The 15,699-nt window shown below is 43.8% G+C and overlaps 1 protein-coding gene across 2 annotated transcripts in view; it reads right to left on the minus strand.

Annotated features, from left to right (window-relative positions):
• The window catches only part of hdac8 (histone deacetylase 8), an 80,126-nt gene extending 64,427 nt beyond the window's left edge, over positions 1-15,699 (minus strand). Inside the window, exons 1-3 of one of the 2 annotated variants that reach the window (XM_033030425.1) lie at positions 15,532-15,699; positions 9,920-9,972; positions 6,419-6,549 (exon numbers count right to left, since the gene is read on the minus strand). In XM_033030425.1, coding sequence (XP_032886316.1) covers positions 6,419-6,549; positions 9,920-9,972; positions 15,532-15,636 — 289 coding nt within the window. In that variant the 5' untranslated portion in view covers positions 15,637-15,699. The remainder of the gene's footprint in view (positions 1-6,418; positions 6,550-9,919; positions 9,973-15,531) is intronic. The other variant, XM_033030426.1, reaches the window with a different exon arrangement.

Below are 15,699 nucleotides of genomic sequence, written 5' to 3' on the forward strand. Positions count from 1 at the left end.
CGAGTAATCCCTGTGGCAGCGTGGGTTTCCTTCGGGTGCTCGTGTTTCCTCCCGCATTGTAGAGATGTGCAAGATTGTGGTTTGGTTGGTTTCTATGGGTCGCTGGTGGAGCCACTGCCTCAAGGCGCCCCAGGTTCAATCCGGACCTCAGAATGCTCTCTGTGGCCATGTGGGTTTCCTCCGGGTGGTCCGAGGGACCCATGGGAGGGAGTGGTGGGTTAAGGGGAACCCCCAGGACGGGCCCCTGGTGCTGTGGGGAGATGGCTCTGCCGGCAGTTCACAAGGTTCATGGAGGCCAGTTGGGCTGCAAGTCTTTGCGCGTTGCCTAGGGAAAACCCACACTGTCACAATGTTCTTGTCTTTGGAATATTGGAGAAAAGACAGAATCACTGCGGTAGGTATGTGGGAGGATAGATAACACCACTGCAGTAGTTCTATCCTACACTGTGAATTCTCCCAGGTGTGTAGGATAAAACTAGTGTATGGGTGATCATTGGTCAGCATGGACTCGGTCCTTCCACACTGTACACTAAGCTAAAATGGTTCAAAAACACCATTCGCTCCATCCATCTCATAGTCATTCCGTGAAACAACAAACTCTGCCTCCTAATGAAGTCCATTAAAATGAGGGTTTACAGTATTTCGATCATTGAATTTTGTATGACACCAACAAAAAAAAATAGGACTATCTATAGAAAGATATGAACAGTTTAAATATTAATATGACTGGATCTTAAAAGTAATTTACTACCCACAAAACTACTATTATTGTTAGGAGATCCGCAATACTGAATCAACCGTCACAAAGGCCCTGGATTTAGTTTTCTTTTTGTGCCTATACGAATGCATACTTTGAATCTCCAATTTGTAACTCAAAGATCAACAGGAAGCTGTTCAGAGATATATGGACCAAATATAGGACAATGGAACTTACCCAGAATACCAACTTGGTTGGCAAGCAGTAGTTGGGATGAAGAACTTATTTCCATGCTGTATAGCCCTATGACTCGATCTGACATTTTTCGCCACCTCCAACGGGTCCCACCACTGGCCACATCTTCCCACTTCCTCCCCTTTCCGCAGAGACTGCTCCCTCCGTAACTCCCTGCTCAATTCGTCCCTTCCCACCCAAACCACTCGTACTTTCCCTCGCAACCGCAGGAAATGCTACACTTGTCGCTTTACCTCCCCCCTTGCCTCAATCCAAGGACCTAAGCAGTCTTTCCAGGTGCAGCAGAGGTTCACCTGCACCTCCTCCAACCTCATCTATTGCATCCGCTGCTCTAGGTGTCAGCTGCTCTACATCGGTGAGACCAAGCGAAGGCTTGGCGATCGCTTCGCCCAACACCTCCGCTCAGTTCGCTATAAGCAACCTGATCTCCTGGTGGCTCAGCACTTCAACTCCCCCTCCCATTCCGAATCTGACCTTTCTGTCCTGGGCCTCCTCCATGGCCAGTGAGTCCCACCGCAAATTGGACGAGCAGCACCTCATATGTCGCTTGGGTAGTTTACACCCCAGCGGTATGAAATTGGCTTCTCCAATTTCAGGTTGTCCTTGCTTTCTCCTTCTTTCCCCTCCCCAGCTCTCCCACAGCCCACTGTCTCCGCCTCTTCCTTTCTTCTTCCCGGCCACCCCCACATCAGTCTGAAGAAGGGTCTCGACCCAAAACGTCACCTATTCCTTCGCTCCATAGATGCTGCCTCACCCGCTGAGTTTCTCCAGCATTTTTGTCTACCTTTGACATTTTTGAATGGTGATTTGTGAATTCTGTAAGGACTAAGGTCTGCCGAAACAGTACAATACCGTTTATTTGTCATTTTAACCTCACATGAAGTTCATGTGATTACCTATACAACTACCTATTACACAATTATTTTTTTTAAAGTGGCGCCTAAAATTAAATAATTCTCTGATGATAACATAGGAAACTGCTATCATAATATACATGACAAAGAGACAAGCAGCATGGATTTTCTTTAAAACTGGCACCTAATGCCATCTAGTGGCTTCTGAAACACACTGAACTATATTGCGCTTTAGAAGCTTAGATGATTCCCACCTCATTTTCCAGACCTCCAGAACCAGGGGCCACAATTTAAGAATAAGGGGTAGGCCATTTGGAACGGAGATGAGGAAAAACCTTTTTCACCCAGAGAGTTATGAATCTGTGGAATTCTCTGCCTCAGAAAGCAGTGGAGGCCAATTCTCTGGATGCTTTAAAGAGAGAGTTAGATAGAGCTCTTAAAGATAGCGGAGTCAAGGGATATGGGGAGAAGGCAGGAACTGATTGTGGATGATCAGCCATGATCCACTATGAATGGCGGTGCTGACTCGAAGGGCCGAATGGCCTACTCCTGCACCTATAGTCTATTGTCTCCCTTGCTATTCCCATAGTTATACAACCTTTTCTGGAACTGCAATTTGAGCAAGTTCTTGACCAATTGGAATGAAATTCAGTGAACGAAAGGAAGGTGAGGTTCTAAAAATCAATATTCAGCAGTTTTTCTGATTAGTTTAGAAAAATCCAGTGCTGTGCAGGGATGGTAAGTCTTGTATGGTTTGATAACAGTTATAGTAGCTTACAAAAATTGCATTCTCAAATCCTGTCAAGTACATTTCAGCCTCGAGTTTTACTTAAATAGGTTCGACTACAAGAGATCGATGAAGAGCCTGTTTACATTACAAATGTTTCTCCAAAATCAATCATCTGCTCGGGTTATTCTGGACCAGCGACCATCTCACAGAAACTAGATGGGATAAACCTCAGATTACTTCAAAATAAAATAATGCGGTGTTACAGGAAGGTTTCATAAAGGTTCTGGAGAGGAGAGCTTAAGTATTTTTCCCTCTAAAAGATAATTCTCACATCACTATTCTGGAACAACAATAATGTAATAGAAGGTTTTCAGATTATCTGGATTGAGAGATAATAAAATTCATCATTCCCCTTTCAAAAAAACAGCAAAAGGCATTGGGATTGCCACCTATAACACAGTCAATGGATCAAATGTGTAGCCAATCATTCCCAATGGCTACAACTTCAAAAACCAGGGCCGGCGTTAAGCCGATTTGACCGATTGCTCCCAATTGGGCCCCGCACCTAATGGGGGCCCCGCACTAATGTTCAGTATTTCGTACGGAAATACGAATTCTTTGTTAAATAAAGATTTTTTTAAATTCGCCATCCGTATTTTTTTTAAACGAACATGCATAACAACCGCTGCACGGCCATCATACACAAACGATTTGTTAACTAGTGCTGTTAGCACTTCTTAACGGTAAGTAGTTAACACCTTGTTATGCGATGTCATGAATCTGCATCTATCCACATTCCTCAGTAAATGTTATAGTGTTTTGAACAAGTATTAATGACGCCGTGTTCCTTTGAATAAAATTCACGCGGCGTCATTAATACTTGTTTAAAACACAATTACATTTACTGAGGGATGTAGATCGATGACACGTTGAGAATTTCATTTAACTCACCATCATGAGTGAGGGCCCCGGACCGCGAGAAGGGGCTTCTTCCTGGTGTGCAGGTTAGTCATTCACCTACCGACCCACGTTGTGTCTCTCTGTCTTTTGCTCACTCCCTCCCTCCCTCTTTCTCTCGCGCTCTCTCTCCCGCTCCCCGTCTCGTCTCTCTCTAGCTCTCCTACTCCCTCTCTATCACCCTGTCCCCTCAGCATTCCCGGAATCATTGATGTTTAGCGGTAGACAAAAATGCTGGAGAAACTCAGCTGGTGAGGCATTCGCCTGGCCAGCTGAGTTCCTCCAGCACTCTGTGTTTTTTGTTTGGCTCTGAAGTTGAAGGTGGCTCAGCGGGACGGGCAGCGGCTCTGGGGAGAGGGTTGTGTTTCTGGTCGAGACCCTTCTTCAGACAATCACAAGTACTCTCACCGACGCGAGTTCAGTTCGGTCTGAAGAAGGGTCTTCTCTCCAGAGTCGCTGCGCTGCCTGTCCTGCTGAGTTACCCCAGCTTTATGTCTATCTTCAATTTCAGAGAATTACAATTTCTCACGGGGGGCTTATAACGTCTCTAAACCCCTCTGGGACCCTCTGAACACCTCTAAACCCCCTCTAGCCCCCCTATTCCCCTCTAAACAATTGTAAACACACCTGAACCCATCTGAAGCCCTCTAAACATCTCTAAACCGTTTAAACCCCCTAAGGCCGGCCATGCACGCACACACACAGACGCATACACACAAACACACACACTCAGTCACACAGACACAGAGACAAAATCGCATACACTCATAAACACACACACACACACACACACACACACACACACACACATTCAATCTTTCAAAGTGCCGCTCATTTTATTAGATGTGTGACACTTTAATATAGTTTTTCAAAATTTTAGTATATCAAGCATTTAATGTTTTTTTTGGTTAAAGACGAGCATACTACACGAAATATAAACATACATAAATTTTTACTTTTCTAGAGTAGGGGCCCCGCCATCAGTTTTCTAATTGGGCCCCGCAATTCCTAGCACCGGCCCTGTCAAAAACCCAACTATTTCCACCCACTTGAGAGAAAATTTACAGAGACTAAAACTCCACAGACATTCTGCTGGTTGAGTATATTGTGCTTTGACTATAGTTAAATATTTGGAGTAGGTAACATATCAGGACAAAGAAACTGCCTTTAATATAACCACAGTTTCCAGAAAGCTGAATCCACTCAAATTATTTCCTGGCAAAACAGCTTTACATTGATCTGAATTGAATGCTTAAAACATATGGACTTAATCAAAGGCAAAAGCCAAGAGCAGGAAATTCATTTATGAAACATAAAACGTGGACCAAAAAAGTCCAGCTGGTCTAAAAAATTTGATACATTCAGCAGTTCAGCAATGTTCCAGCTGGCCACATTTACACCCATCAGCAGTCCTGGAAAACCTTGACCCGCTGCATATCTATCTGTAAAGCTTTACCCCAGTTTATTAGGGCACAGAAGTCACATATTAATCATCAAGGAATATAGCATACCAGAAGAATTCCATCGGACTGCAGATATTGCATCTCCTTTTTATCTATACTAAAACTCTCATCTTGACTGTGTTGTATTATTTAAATTTGCGCAAAAACGCTACCCTATATCACTAGGATTACTCACCACCTTACTCACCGTTCTCCTCTGCTCTAAGCCACCAAGTTTTGTTCCGATCGGTGGAAGATTACAAAAGTTATGAAGGTTTAAAAAATCGTGCGATCAGCAGATTGGTCTTCTTGCCTGTCAGTCAGCATGAAGGTGATGCCCCTTCCGGCACCCGCTGTTAATCTTTGCTGTTAATCACCGGGCGGGCGAGGAGAATAATTTCCCAGAGGCGGGGCTGAGTCCACAAGCCATGCGGAGAAGAATGACCAGTGGAGCGTCCAGCGCCCGCTATGAGTCCCCATCGCACCCCAACCCCTTCCCCTCGGGTCCCCCTCACTGGCTCCTGCCTCCCTCCCCCGTGATACCGCATCTCCCCCTTGGCTCTTTCCACGTCTTTTCTCGGAGTTCTCTCCCCCCTGCCCCCACACCCCACCCTCCCCCACACCCCTCCCCCCCACACACCCCTCCAGCCCCACACCCCTCCTCCCCCACACCCCTCCCCCTGCCCACCCACACATACTCCCCCCACAACCCTCTTCCCACACATCCCCCCTCCCACAACCCCTAATCCCACAACCCCTCCCTGCCCTCAACCTCCTCCCCCCCACATCGCCACCCCACAACCCCCCCCCCCCCCCCCCCCCCCCAGGGGTGACTGGGTCCCACTTAGTCTAGTATAACCTAAATATTAGATTCATGAGAACTCAGGTGGAGCTTTGTGGAAGTTGATGGACAGTAGAGAAAACCCTTGGGTAAAAAGAGTAAACAGATGAAAAGAGATGCCACAATTCATTTATTTAGGCAAAGTGAATTATCAACTGTTCTAAAAAAAAAAACTGCCCCTGATTGTTGGAATAAGCCATCTACTATCTGCCAGTGCAAGAATTCTAAGTAAAGAATTTCAGCAGTTTCAACTTCATCCTTTGTGGTTGTGAATTCAAAGCAGAGCTGCCTTAATTTCACTCATCAAGTGCGGTGCTGGCTCGAAGGGCCGAATGGCCTCCTCCTGCACCTATTTTTTATATTTTCTAAGTACAATTTAGGATGATTTCACTCCTGTTGTTCATGAGGTCAGAAATATCAGTAGAAAAGATCACAGACGTGTGGGAAATGCAAAAGCCACATTAAATAGCAAGTGGCAACCACTGAGATGAGGGCAGTGTGAAAGTACCTTATTCTATATCTGGCCATGTTTACCTAGCAGTTGTTATCAGTGAAAACTTTCCGTGTGAATGAAAATATAAATCTAAAGATTGTAATAAATTCCAAAAGCAAAATTCCAAAAGGACAGTTCAGATTGCTCACCTAGACCATACTCTACAGATTCAGGGTCATCATCATCACCATCTTCACTGATTTTCTGTAAATGTTCCAAGTAAGCATCAGTGTGGAACATTGCCATTTCTTCCATTGAAGCTATTCGCGGTTTAACAACCCTGTTAGAAACAAAATTAAAAAATATCAATTTATACATTCTGTAGAATTTTACAGGTAACAAGTAAATTTATTTTTGAAGTTTATGCTTCAGCCTCAATGTCTTTTAATCTGGAGGTACACGACATTTTTAAAGTACAGCGACAGAATAGAAATGATCAGCTAGCTGGTGATGAGAGACATTAACTGAAAAATAGCTGTCTGTATATTGTATGTGCCCTTGAGCAGGGTCACCTTGATGTCTCCCCCTCGGCTCCCTTGGTAGTAGTTAATAGTACTGGATTCCTGAAACCCTTTTTTGTAGTAAATGTGGAAAATAAAAAGTTTATTTAGGTAAATATTTGTAATATTTAATGGGTAAACATAAATACCGATATGGTCATACACTATGGAAATCAGGAAGGTCTCATTTTAATTAATGTTTAACTCGTTAATCTCAACAGGGCCACTAATGCAGAGGTGACAAGTTTTGTCAGAGCATTTCAGTATTCTAGTATACCTGAAAATCAGTATTTTGCTGAGGAAATCAGTTTTTTTACGGGGTGCCATTTTGCTGGAAAAAAAATGTGCAGTCATACCCATGTAAGAGTACTAGAATGCATAACTTTGCTACCAATTGACATGTCTTCTAAGTTATGCATTCATTGCCATCTCTTTGTATACTGCTGTTTGAACGGCTGCTTCCTGTTTTTAGCACCAGATAATGTGGAAGCCATTTTGGAAGCCTCCCTCTCCCTCCGTTGCTCCCTCTCTCTCTCCCCTTCCTCTCTCCCTCCCTCCCCTCCCTCCCGCCTTCCCTCTTTCTCCCTCCCCCTTTCCCTCTTTTTCTCCCTCCCTCTCTTATTCCCTCCCTTTCTCTCCCTCCCTCTCTCTCTCTCCCCTTCTCCTCCCTTTCTCCACCCCTCCCTCTCTCCGCCCCTCCCTCTCTCCCCCTTGAGCCCACCCGCCAGTTTGTAAAATCAAGGCCAATCCCAATGTAACTGCGCAATATTTAGAACCCATAGCGCTGTAGCCGACAGCTCTTCATTTAAATTCCCACGCGTTAAACTGAGTGCTCTGTTTAAACCTGGAGTGGGACAGGCAGATCAAAGCTTACAAAAAGAATCATCCAGAACTTGAAATTTAAAATAGATTTAACCTGCTATAATTTTTAGAGGTACAGTATGACTTTTTATATCCTTGCATTTTTTTAAGCAGCAAGATCTTAAGTCAATTTTAACGGGTTATTACTTTTCCATTGGCGAGTGGTATGTTAATGAAACAGGAAGTCGGGGCGATTTAAAAAAAATCCGTATTTAACAACGCAAAAGTGTACATCGGTATTCTTAACGCATTTCCGTACAAAATACAGGAAATCCGCACTACTTGGCAGCTCTGCTAATGGCATTAGAAGTGAAGCTCAGAACAAAAAACAGCAAGGTTTTACACTTTGCATTAGATTGGCCTTGCTAACAATCAACAGATGTGCATAAGGTATTAAAAGATTACAGATTTAATTTGCTAGTAGTATCAAAGTCACTGGAAATTGATAACTCTTACCACATATAAAAAGGTGAAACTTTGCTAGAATTGTAGTGGGTTTGAAAACTAATTTAACAGAATAATGTAGCAGAATACAATTGAAAAGTAAAAACAAAAGTGTGAAAGACTTCCACATTAAGGGGAGATCCCCTCCATTTTGAGGAGAGGAAATCCCCTCTAATTTGAACAGAGCAGTCCAGCACAGGACAGGTCAATCGCCCATCATGTCCTTGCTGAACCGGATGTCGTCAAAATAATCTCCTCTGCCTGCAAATGATCCATATCCCTCCATTCCCTGCATGTCCATGTGCCTAACCAAAAGCCTCTTAAATGCCACTATCGTATCTGGTTTCATCACCACCACTAATATCCAATTCAATGCTCCCTTTACGAAGCCTCCACGTCCCTCCTGCAATGGGGTGACCAAAAATGCACGCAATACTCCAAACGTAGCCTGAGCGAAGTCCTATAAAGCTCTAAAATATCTTCCTGCCTCGTATATCCAAAGCTTCTACCATTGAAGCCAAGCGCACCATACATCTTGGAGAAATTCAGCGGGTGAGGCAGCATCTATGGAGCGAAGGAAATAGGCAACATTTCGGGTCGAGACTCTTCTTCAGACTGATGTGAGGGTGCGGGGGGGGGGGGGGGCGTGAAGAAGAAAGGGAGAGGCGGAGACAGTGGGCTGAGGAAGAGCTGAGAAGGGGAGGAAAAAGCAGGGACTACCTGAAATTAGAGAAGTCAATGTTCATACTGCTGGGGTGTAAACTGGCCAAGCGAAATATGGGATGCTCCATTGCCTATTTACGGTGGTCTTCACTCTGGCCATGGAGGAGACCGTGACATAAAGGTCGGATTCGGAATGGGAGGGGGAGTTGAAATGCTGAGCCACCGGGAGATCAGGTAGGTTAATGCGAATCGAGCGGAGGTGATGGGCGAAGCGATTGCCAAGCCCGCGCTTGGTCTCACCGATGTAGAGCAGCTGACACCTCGAGCAGCGGATGCAATAGATGAGGTTACAGGAGGTGCAGGTGAACCTCTGCCGCACCTGGAAAGACTGCTTGGGTCCTTGAATGGAGTCAAGGAGGGAGGTAAAGCGACAAGTGTAGCATTTCCAGCGGTTGCAAGGGAAAGTGCCAGGAGAGGGAGTGGTTTGGGTGGGAAAGGACGAATTGACCAGGGAGTTATGGAGGGAGCGGTCTCTGCGGAAAGCAGACATGGGAGGAGATGGGAAGATGTGGCCGGTGGTGGGATCCCATTGGAGGTGGCGAAAATGTCAGAGGATCATTTGTTGTATGTGACGGCTGGTACGGTAGAAGGTGAGGACAAGGGGGACTCTGCTCTTGTTACGAGTGGGGGGGGGGGAATGGGGAGTGAGAGCAGAGTTACGGGGTATAGAAGAGGCCCTGGTGAGAGCCTCATCTATAATAGAAGAGGGGAACCCCTGTTCGCTGAAGAATGAGGACATTTCCAATGCCCTGGTGTGGAACACCTCATCCTGGGTGCAGATGCGGCGTAGATGGAGGAATTGGGAGTAGGGGATGGAGCCCTTACAGGAATCAGGTTGGGAAGAAGTGTAGTCCAGATAGCCATGGGAGTCAGTGGGTTTACAGTGTATGTCGGTCAGTAGTCTATCACCTGCGATGGAGATAGTGAGGTCTAGAAATTATAGGGGAATGTCGGAAATGGTCCTGGTGTATTTGAGCACAAAAAGATGCTAGCTGTGTCTAATAGTAAAGGATTTGTTTTCTAGCTCAGGGTAATAAGGGATATTCAGCCAAAGTGGGTGGATAGTATTAGGAGGAAACCTGATGCCCGCAAAGGTATTTCAGCTAAATAATATTGCTGTACCTCATGTATTTCAACAATCCATAGGAGGCAATCAGTGAGTGGACCATACTAGCCTAGAAGAGAAAAAAATAATTATTAAGAGCACAAAGTGAAAATATGAATGTATTACAAACATTTACAGGCTTTCAACAGCAACAAAGCAGTAAACCAAGAGTTCTAAAAATGAATCTGTGCTCCAAACTTTGTATATCAATTCAAGGTCTTGCTCATTCTACTGGGAAGCACCCAGCAAGTGGCAGGAATTTCTCCATGGAGTATCTGAAAATTCCAACCACACATTTTCCCATGTTGATCTGCAAATAGCTTTATTTAGCCAATTTAGGAATAGAAGTGACCTGGTTGATATATTATGTTGCATATGGACAAAGAAGCAGCACAAATTGTGTACCAAAAGTTTATTTTAATTTTCTTAATTTGTGCATGCCATGTTGGATGACATGTTAGTCAGGACAGCTTCAGCATCAGATAGCATGAGTACAGGATTAGTGTAATGAGTCAAAGAGACTGTTTCCACACTGTATAACTCTATGGCTCCAACTTAGCACTGAAACTTAAATCGTCTAGAACTCCTGTTCCCACCCACTGTCCAATGAACGTGCAGCAATGCACCCATGGTCTTTGCACTGGGCCATATTTCAAATATGGGACTATTTCTTTGGAAGTAGCCAGTCCTCAAGCTGTAAGCAGGTGGGAGAGGGACAAATGTTTGTTTAAAAAAAAAGTTGATAATCATAAACAATGTTTCATGACTAAATTCTAGCTGCAGATGAAAGCTAATCCGTTTAAGCAGTCCCCAAGAACCAAGGGGGACTTATTTTCCCTTTGGTCTAAGGATTAGGAGTTCTGAAGACTGAAGGGTGCCCATGCATAATTTTCACATGGAATGCCTCTCCTTTCACAATGTTACTAAATACCATATATTTTCTTACTTCTCTGAAATCTATCACAATTCAATTGTCTAATAAAATCCCCCTGCACACATACACCATTAATTGAGGTTATTGTCAAGAATCCAGTGAAGCTAAACTAAAAGATTTTATCAATCCTTCGGAATAGTGGTGGGTAGTCAGATTTCAGCATCCTATTGCACATCAGCACTGTGGTAATGGTCTGCAGCTAGTTTCATTTTTTTTAAATTGCCATTTCACACAAAAAGCCATTTCTTCTTAAAAACTACTGTTAACGCACATATCATGGCGCCATGCTATTTATGGCATCTGAAAATGGGCCTAACAATTTATTAAGGGAGAGAAATAATTAAAAGGATAATTATAAGGTAGACAAACATGCTGGAGAAACTCAGCGGGGTAGGCAGCATCTATGGAGCGAAGGAAATAGGCAACATTTCGGGTCGAAACCCTTCTTCAGACCTTCTTATCCTTCTTCAGGATGATTATAATATATTTTCAATGGATTTTCTCACTTAGAAAATAGAAAAAAATCAAGTAGTAAAAACATGTTATATACAAAAACGTTCACATTCTCAATTTATCCCAAAACACTTTAAAAATCAAATATGTTGTTGATAAATATCAATCAATTTGCAAACAACAATGGGCAAGGATACAAGTTCAAGTTTATTGTCATGTCATGTGTCCCTGTATAGGACAATGAAACTCTTGCTTTGCTTCAGCACACAGGACATAATAGGCATTGACTACAAAACACATGAATAAATAAACTGATAAAGTGCAAAATGAGAGATAATGGGTTATTAATGTTCAAAGTTTTGTCCGAGCCAGGTTTAATAGCCTGATGGCTGTGGGGAAGTAGCTATTCCTGAACCTGGTCATTGCAGTCTTCAGGCTCCTGTACCTTCTACCTGAATGTAGCAGGGAGATGAGTGCGTGGCCAGGATGGTGTGGGTCTTTGATGATACTGCCAGCCTTTTTGAGGCAGCGACTTCAATAAATCCCCTCGATGGAAGGAAGGTCAGAGCCGATGATGGACTGGGCAGTGTTTACTACTTTTTGTAGTCTCTTCCTCTCCAGGGCACTCAAGTTGCCGAACCAAGCCACGATGCAACCGGTCAGCATGCTCTCTACTGTGCACCTGTAGAAGTTAGAGAGAGTCCTCCTTTACAAACCGACTCTCCGTAATCTTCTCAGGAAGTAGAGGCACTGATGTGCTTTCTTGATAATTGCATCAGTGTTCTCGGACCAGGAAAGATCTTCAGAGATGTGCACGCCCAGGAATTTGAAGCTCTTGACCCTTTCAACCATTGACCCGTTGATATAAACGGGACTGTGGGTCCACATCCTACTCCTTCCAAAGTCCACAATCAGTTCCTTGGTTTTGCTGGTGTTGAGGGCCAGGTTATTGTGCTGGCACCATATGGACAGTTGCTCAATCTCTCTTCTATACTCGGACTCATCTTCATCAGTGATACGTCCCACGACAGTGGTGTCGTTAGCGAACTTGATGATGGAGTTCGCACTATGTCCGGCTACGCAGTCATGAGTATAGTGAGTACAGCAGGGGGCTGAGCACGCAGCCTTGAGGTGCTCCCGTGCTGATTGTTATCGAGTCCACCAATACGAACAGACTGTGGTCTGTGGATGAGGAAGTCGAGGATCCAATTGCAGAGGGATGCGCAGAGACCCAGTTCTGCGAGTTTGGTAACCAGCTTGAAGGGGATGATAGTATTAAATGCCGAGCTGTAATCAATGAATAACAGCCTGACATATGAGTTTTTGTTGTCCAAGTGGTCCAGAGTGGAGTGGAGGGCCAGTGAGATCGCATACACCGTTGATCTGTTGTGGCGGTAAGCAAACTGCAGTGGGTCCAGGTTTTTGTCGAGTGGGTCCAGGTTTTTGATACCAGAACTTCCCTATTCTTTTGTAGTGTAGCTGTATGATTAGGTTAGTACGCAAAGACATAATCAATCTAATAAATTATCCAGAATGCAATACCACAGCACTTCCCCGAGTAAACTCCCTGGATTATGCACCTATTTATCCACTGACTGGTGCTCAAACCAATAATTTTCTAATTCAGGTGAGAATGGTATCATCAAATGAAAATAAACAAGACATGTTTGGCTTATAATTATTCCAATCTCACAACTATAAATCTGCAATAACAGTAGAGTTGAAATGAAACCATGTGCAAGCAATGCTTTATAAAGACATCAAACTGTCAAATCATGTCCCATAGATTTTAAAATATGTTTACTTTAATTATCCATTAATAGTAAACTTTTCATGATCTAAAACTTCCAGAATCCACAAACCTTGGTTTGTTTCCAAAAGTTCCTAAATCTAGCAACAGAATAAGCTGCCTTATACAATTTTAGTTTTACATTTTAAACAGCTTCAAACATTACATTGATTCCACATATGACGCAACAAAGACAAGGTTTAGATTTGGCTTTGTGTGGTTAATTAATTATAGAAATAAACCAACTTATGATAATTGAATGTTACAGAATATAAATGGATCTTTCAGCTTGTCAGGGTTTTGATTTTTTTTTGAAAAAATGCTTTGCATTTACATGAAGGCTTTTGGTACATTGGCATTCATCAGTCAGAATATCAAGTCTAGAAATTGAGATGTTATATTACAGTTATACAAGACGTGGTAAGGCCGCATTTTGAATATTGTGTTTTGGTCACCCTGCTAATTGGAAGGATGCCGTTAATTTGGAAAGAATGCAAAGAGATTTACAAGGATGTTGCAGGACTTGGCGGTCTGAGTTATAGGGAGAAGTTGGGCAGCCTCGGACTTTATTCATTGGAGAGCAAGCGTAGGGGAATCAAGAATCAGAGGACATGAGGTTAAAGTGAGAGGGGAACAATTTAATAGTCTGATGGGCAACTTATTCAATCAGAAGGTGGTGGGTACATGGAACTTGTTACCAGAGGTGGTAGTTGAGGCAGGTACTAAAACAACATTTAAAATATATTTGAACCAATATATGGATAGGAAAGGTTTAGAGGGATGAGGGCTAAAAACAGACAGTTGGGACCAGTGCAGATGAGGCATCTTGGTAAGCATGGGCAAGTTGGGTTGAAGGGCCTGTTTCCGTGCTGTTTTATGACTTTATTATTGCCCCAATATTAGATACAAAAAAAGTAAACACCCAGATTTCCTCAAAAGATACCTTTAAAACAATTAACTTTCTTAGAAATTCTCAGTGTAGATTCCACCAAAAGCAAGTGGTCCCAGACTTCACTCTGTCTTTAATTCCAGCATTAATGCAAAAATTGAAAAGTGAAAAGGTAAGAATAATCGCTCTCAATGTAGAGGCAGCTGGGCTTTCTCTAACTTACAGCTCATCCTCTAACCACTCCAGATCTTTCCATCACCTGTGAAGCTGTTGGGACATTGAAAGCTCACCTTTATGGCTATGAGTACGAATTAAGAAGCTTATTATGATCTGGATTAGAGATCAAAACCTCAACATTTCAAAGTAATAAGGGTAAAACTGCTGCCAGAGATCTGGGTTTGATCCTGATCGCATGTGCATTTTTCTCTTGTGGCTATGCTGGTTTCCTCCGGTTGCTTCAGTTCCCGTCCATATCCCAAAGACAGGTAGGTTAATTGGCTTATGTAAACAGCCCCTAAAGCTTAGTGAGTGGATGAGAAAGTGGGATAACATAGAACAATTGTGAAAGGGTGATCGATGGTTGGGTAGACAGTGGGCTAAAGGGAGTTTCCATGCTGTATCTCTGAACTAAATATGTGTCTTCTCCATCTCACACATCATCTTTAACATTCTTAGGCAGTCTTCAAGGCCGATTTTTTTCACTCTAGTTTTGTGGGTTCTGAGTGGCTAAAAATCGATTGAGAAACCTGTACATTTTTCCACAGATGGCCAATGGGCGGATTAATGGATAGCTTTCGAAATGGTGCGTTCGTCTGCTTCTTGCACAAAACTTCAATTTACACCCAATGCACATTCTCACGATTCTCAAAACCATCTGGTGTGTTCCTTCTCCACTTTGAGCAGTCATGGGCCGGATCAGCAGGATATTGTATTTTTTCCAGGAAGCTTTCAACACCTTTTCTTCGGATAGCATGGTAATCCCTTTTCATGACAAGCTGTTAGTGTCTGTTTTGGGAGTCTAAGTTACAACCTAGACAGAAACAACCTACCATTTCTTTAACACAACACATCTACCACCACGGTGAGAAAAATAGCAACGTTTTAAAAATACTATGACAGGAAAATAAAAGGACAAGACCTACAAATTCATTAAATTTGTTTCATCCTTTATCGCTGCATTTCCACATATGTTCTGTTACCAACTGATTCTGTTACAATCAGGATCTGATTCCAGATCCATTTAATAATCGGTTTGTTTTAGCGACAGTGAGCAATGTATAAAGGTTTTTTTTAAAAACATTTTAACAACCGAGGACGGCAGGGACTGAAGAAGGTTCTCCACCCATTCCTTCGCTCCAGAGATGCGGCCTGAGTTACTCCAGCAGTTTGTGTCTATGGACGGCAGGATGACCCATTGAGCTGCAGCTGGCGGCGGCTCATCCTCCCCGGGTCAGGTCACGATGAGCCCGCCGTATCCTCCAGCCCTCGCTGGCCCGGCCCGGCCTCGGCCTCGGGCTCTGACCCCGGTACCGCCGCCATCCCGCCGGCTCGCTCGCTCGCTTACCCGCTGCGTGATCTTGGAAAGGGAGTCGCAGCTATCGATGTAGTGGGGGGCGTAGATGTAAGTCGTGTTGATGGCGATGGGCGACTCTACCTGCTCCGGCTCCATCTCCGCCAGAGAAACCACCGGCTCCGGCAAGCTCCTCCGCCCCGTGCAGCCTGGTAAAGAGTC

The sequence above is a fragment of the Amblyraja radiata genome, chromosome 12 (genome assembly GCF_010909765.2).
Source record: "Amblyraja radiata isolate CabotCenter1 chromosome 12, sAmbRad1.1.pri, whole genome shotgun sequence".
Taxonomy (NCBI): Eukaryota; Metazoa; Chordata; class Chondrichthyes; order Rajiformes; family Rajidae; genus Amblyraja; species Amblyraja radiata.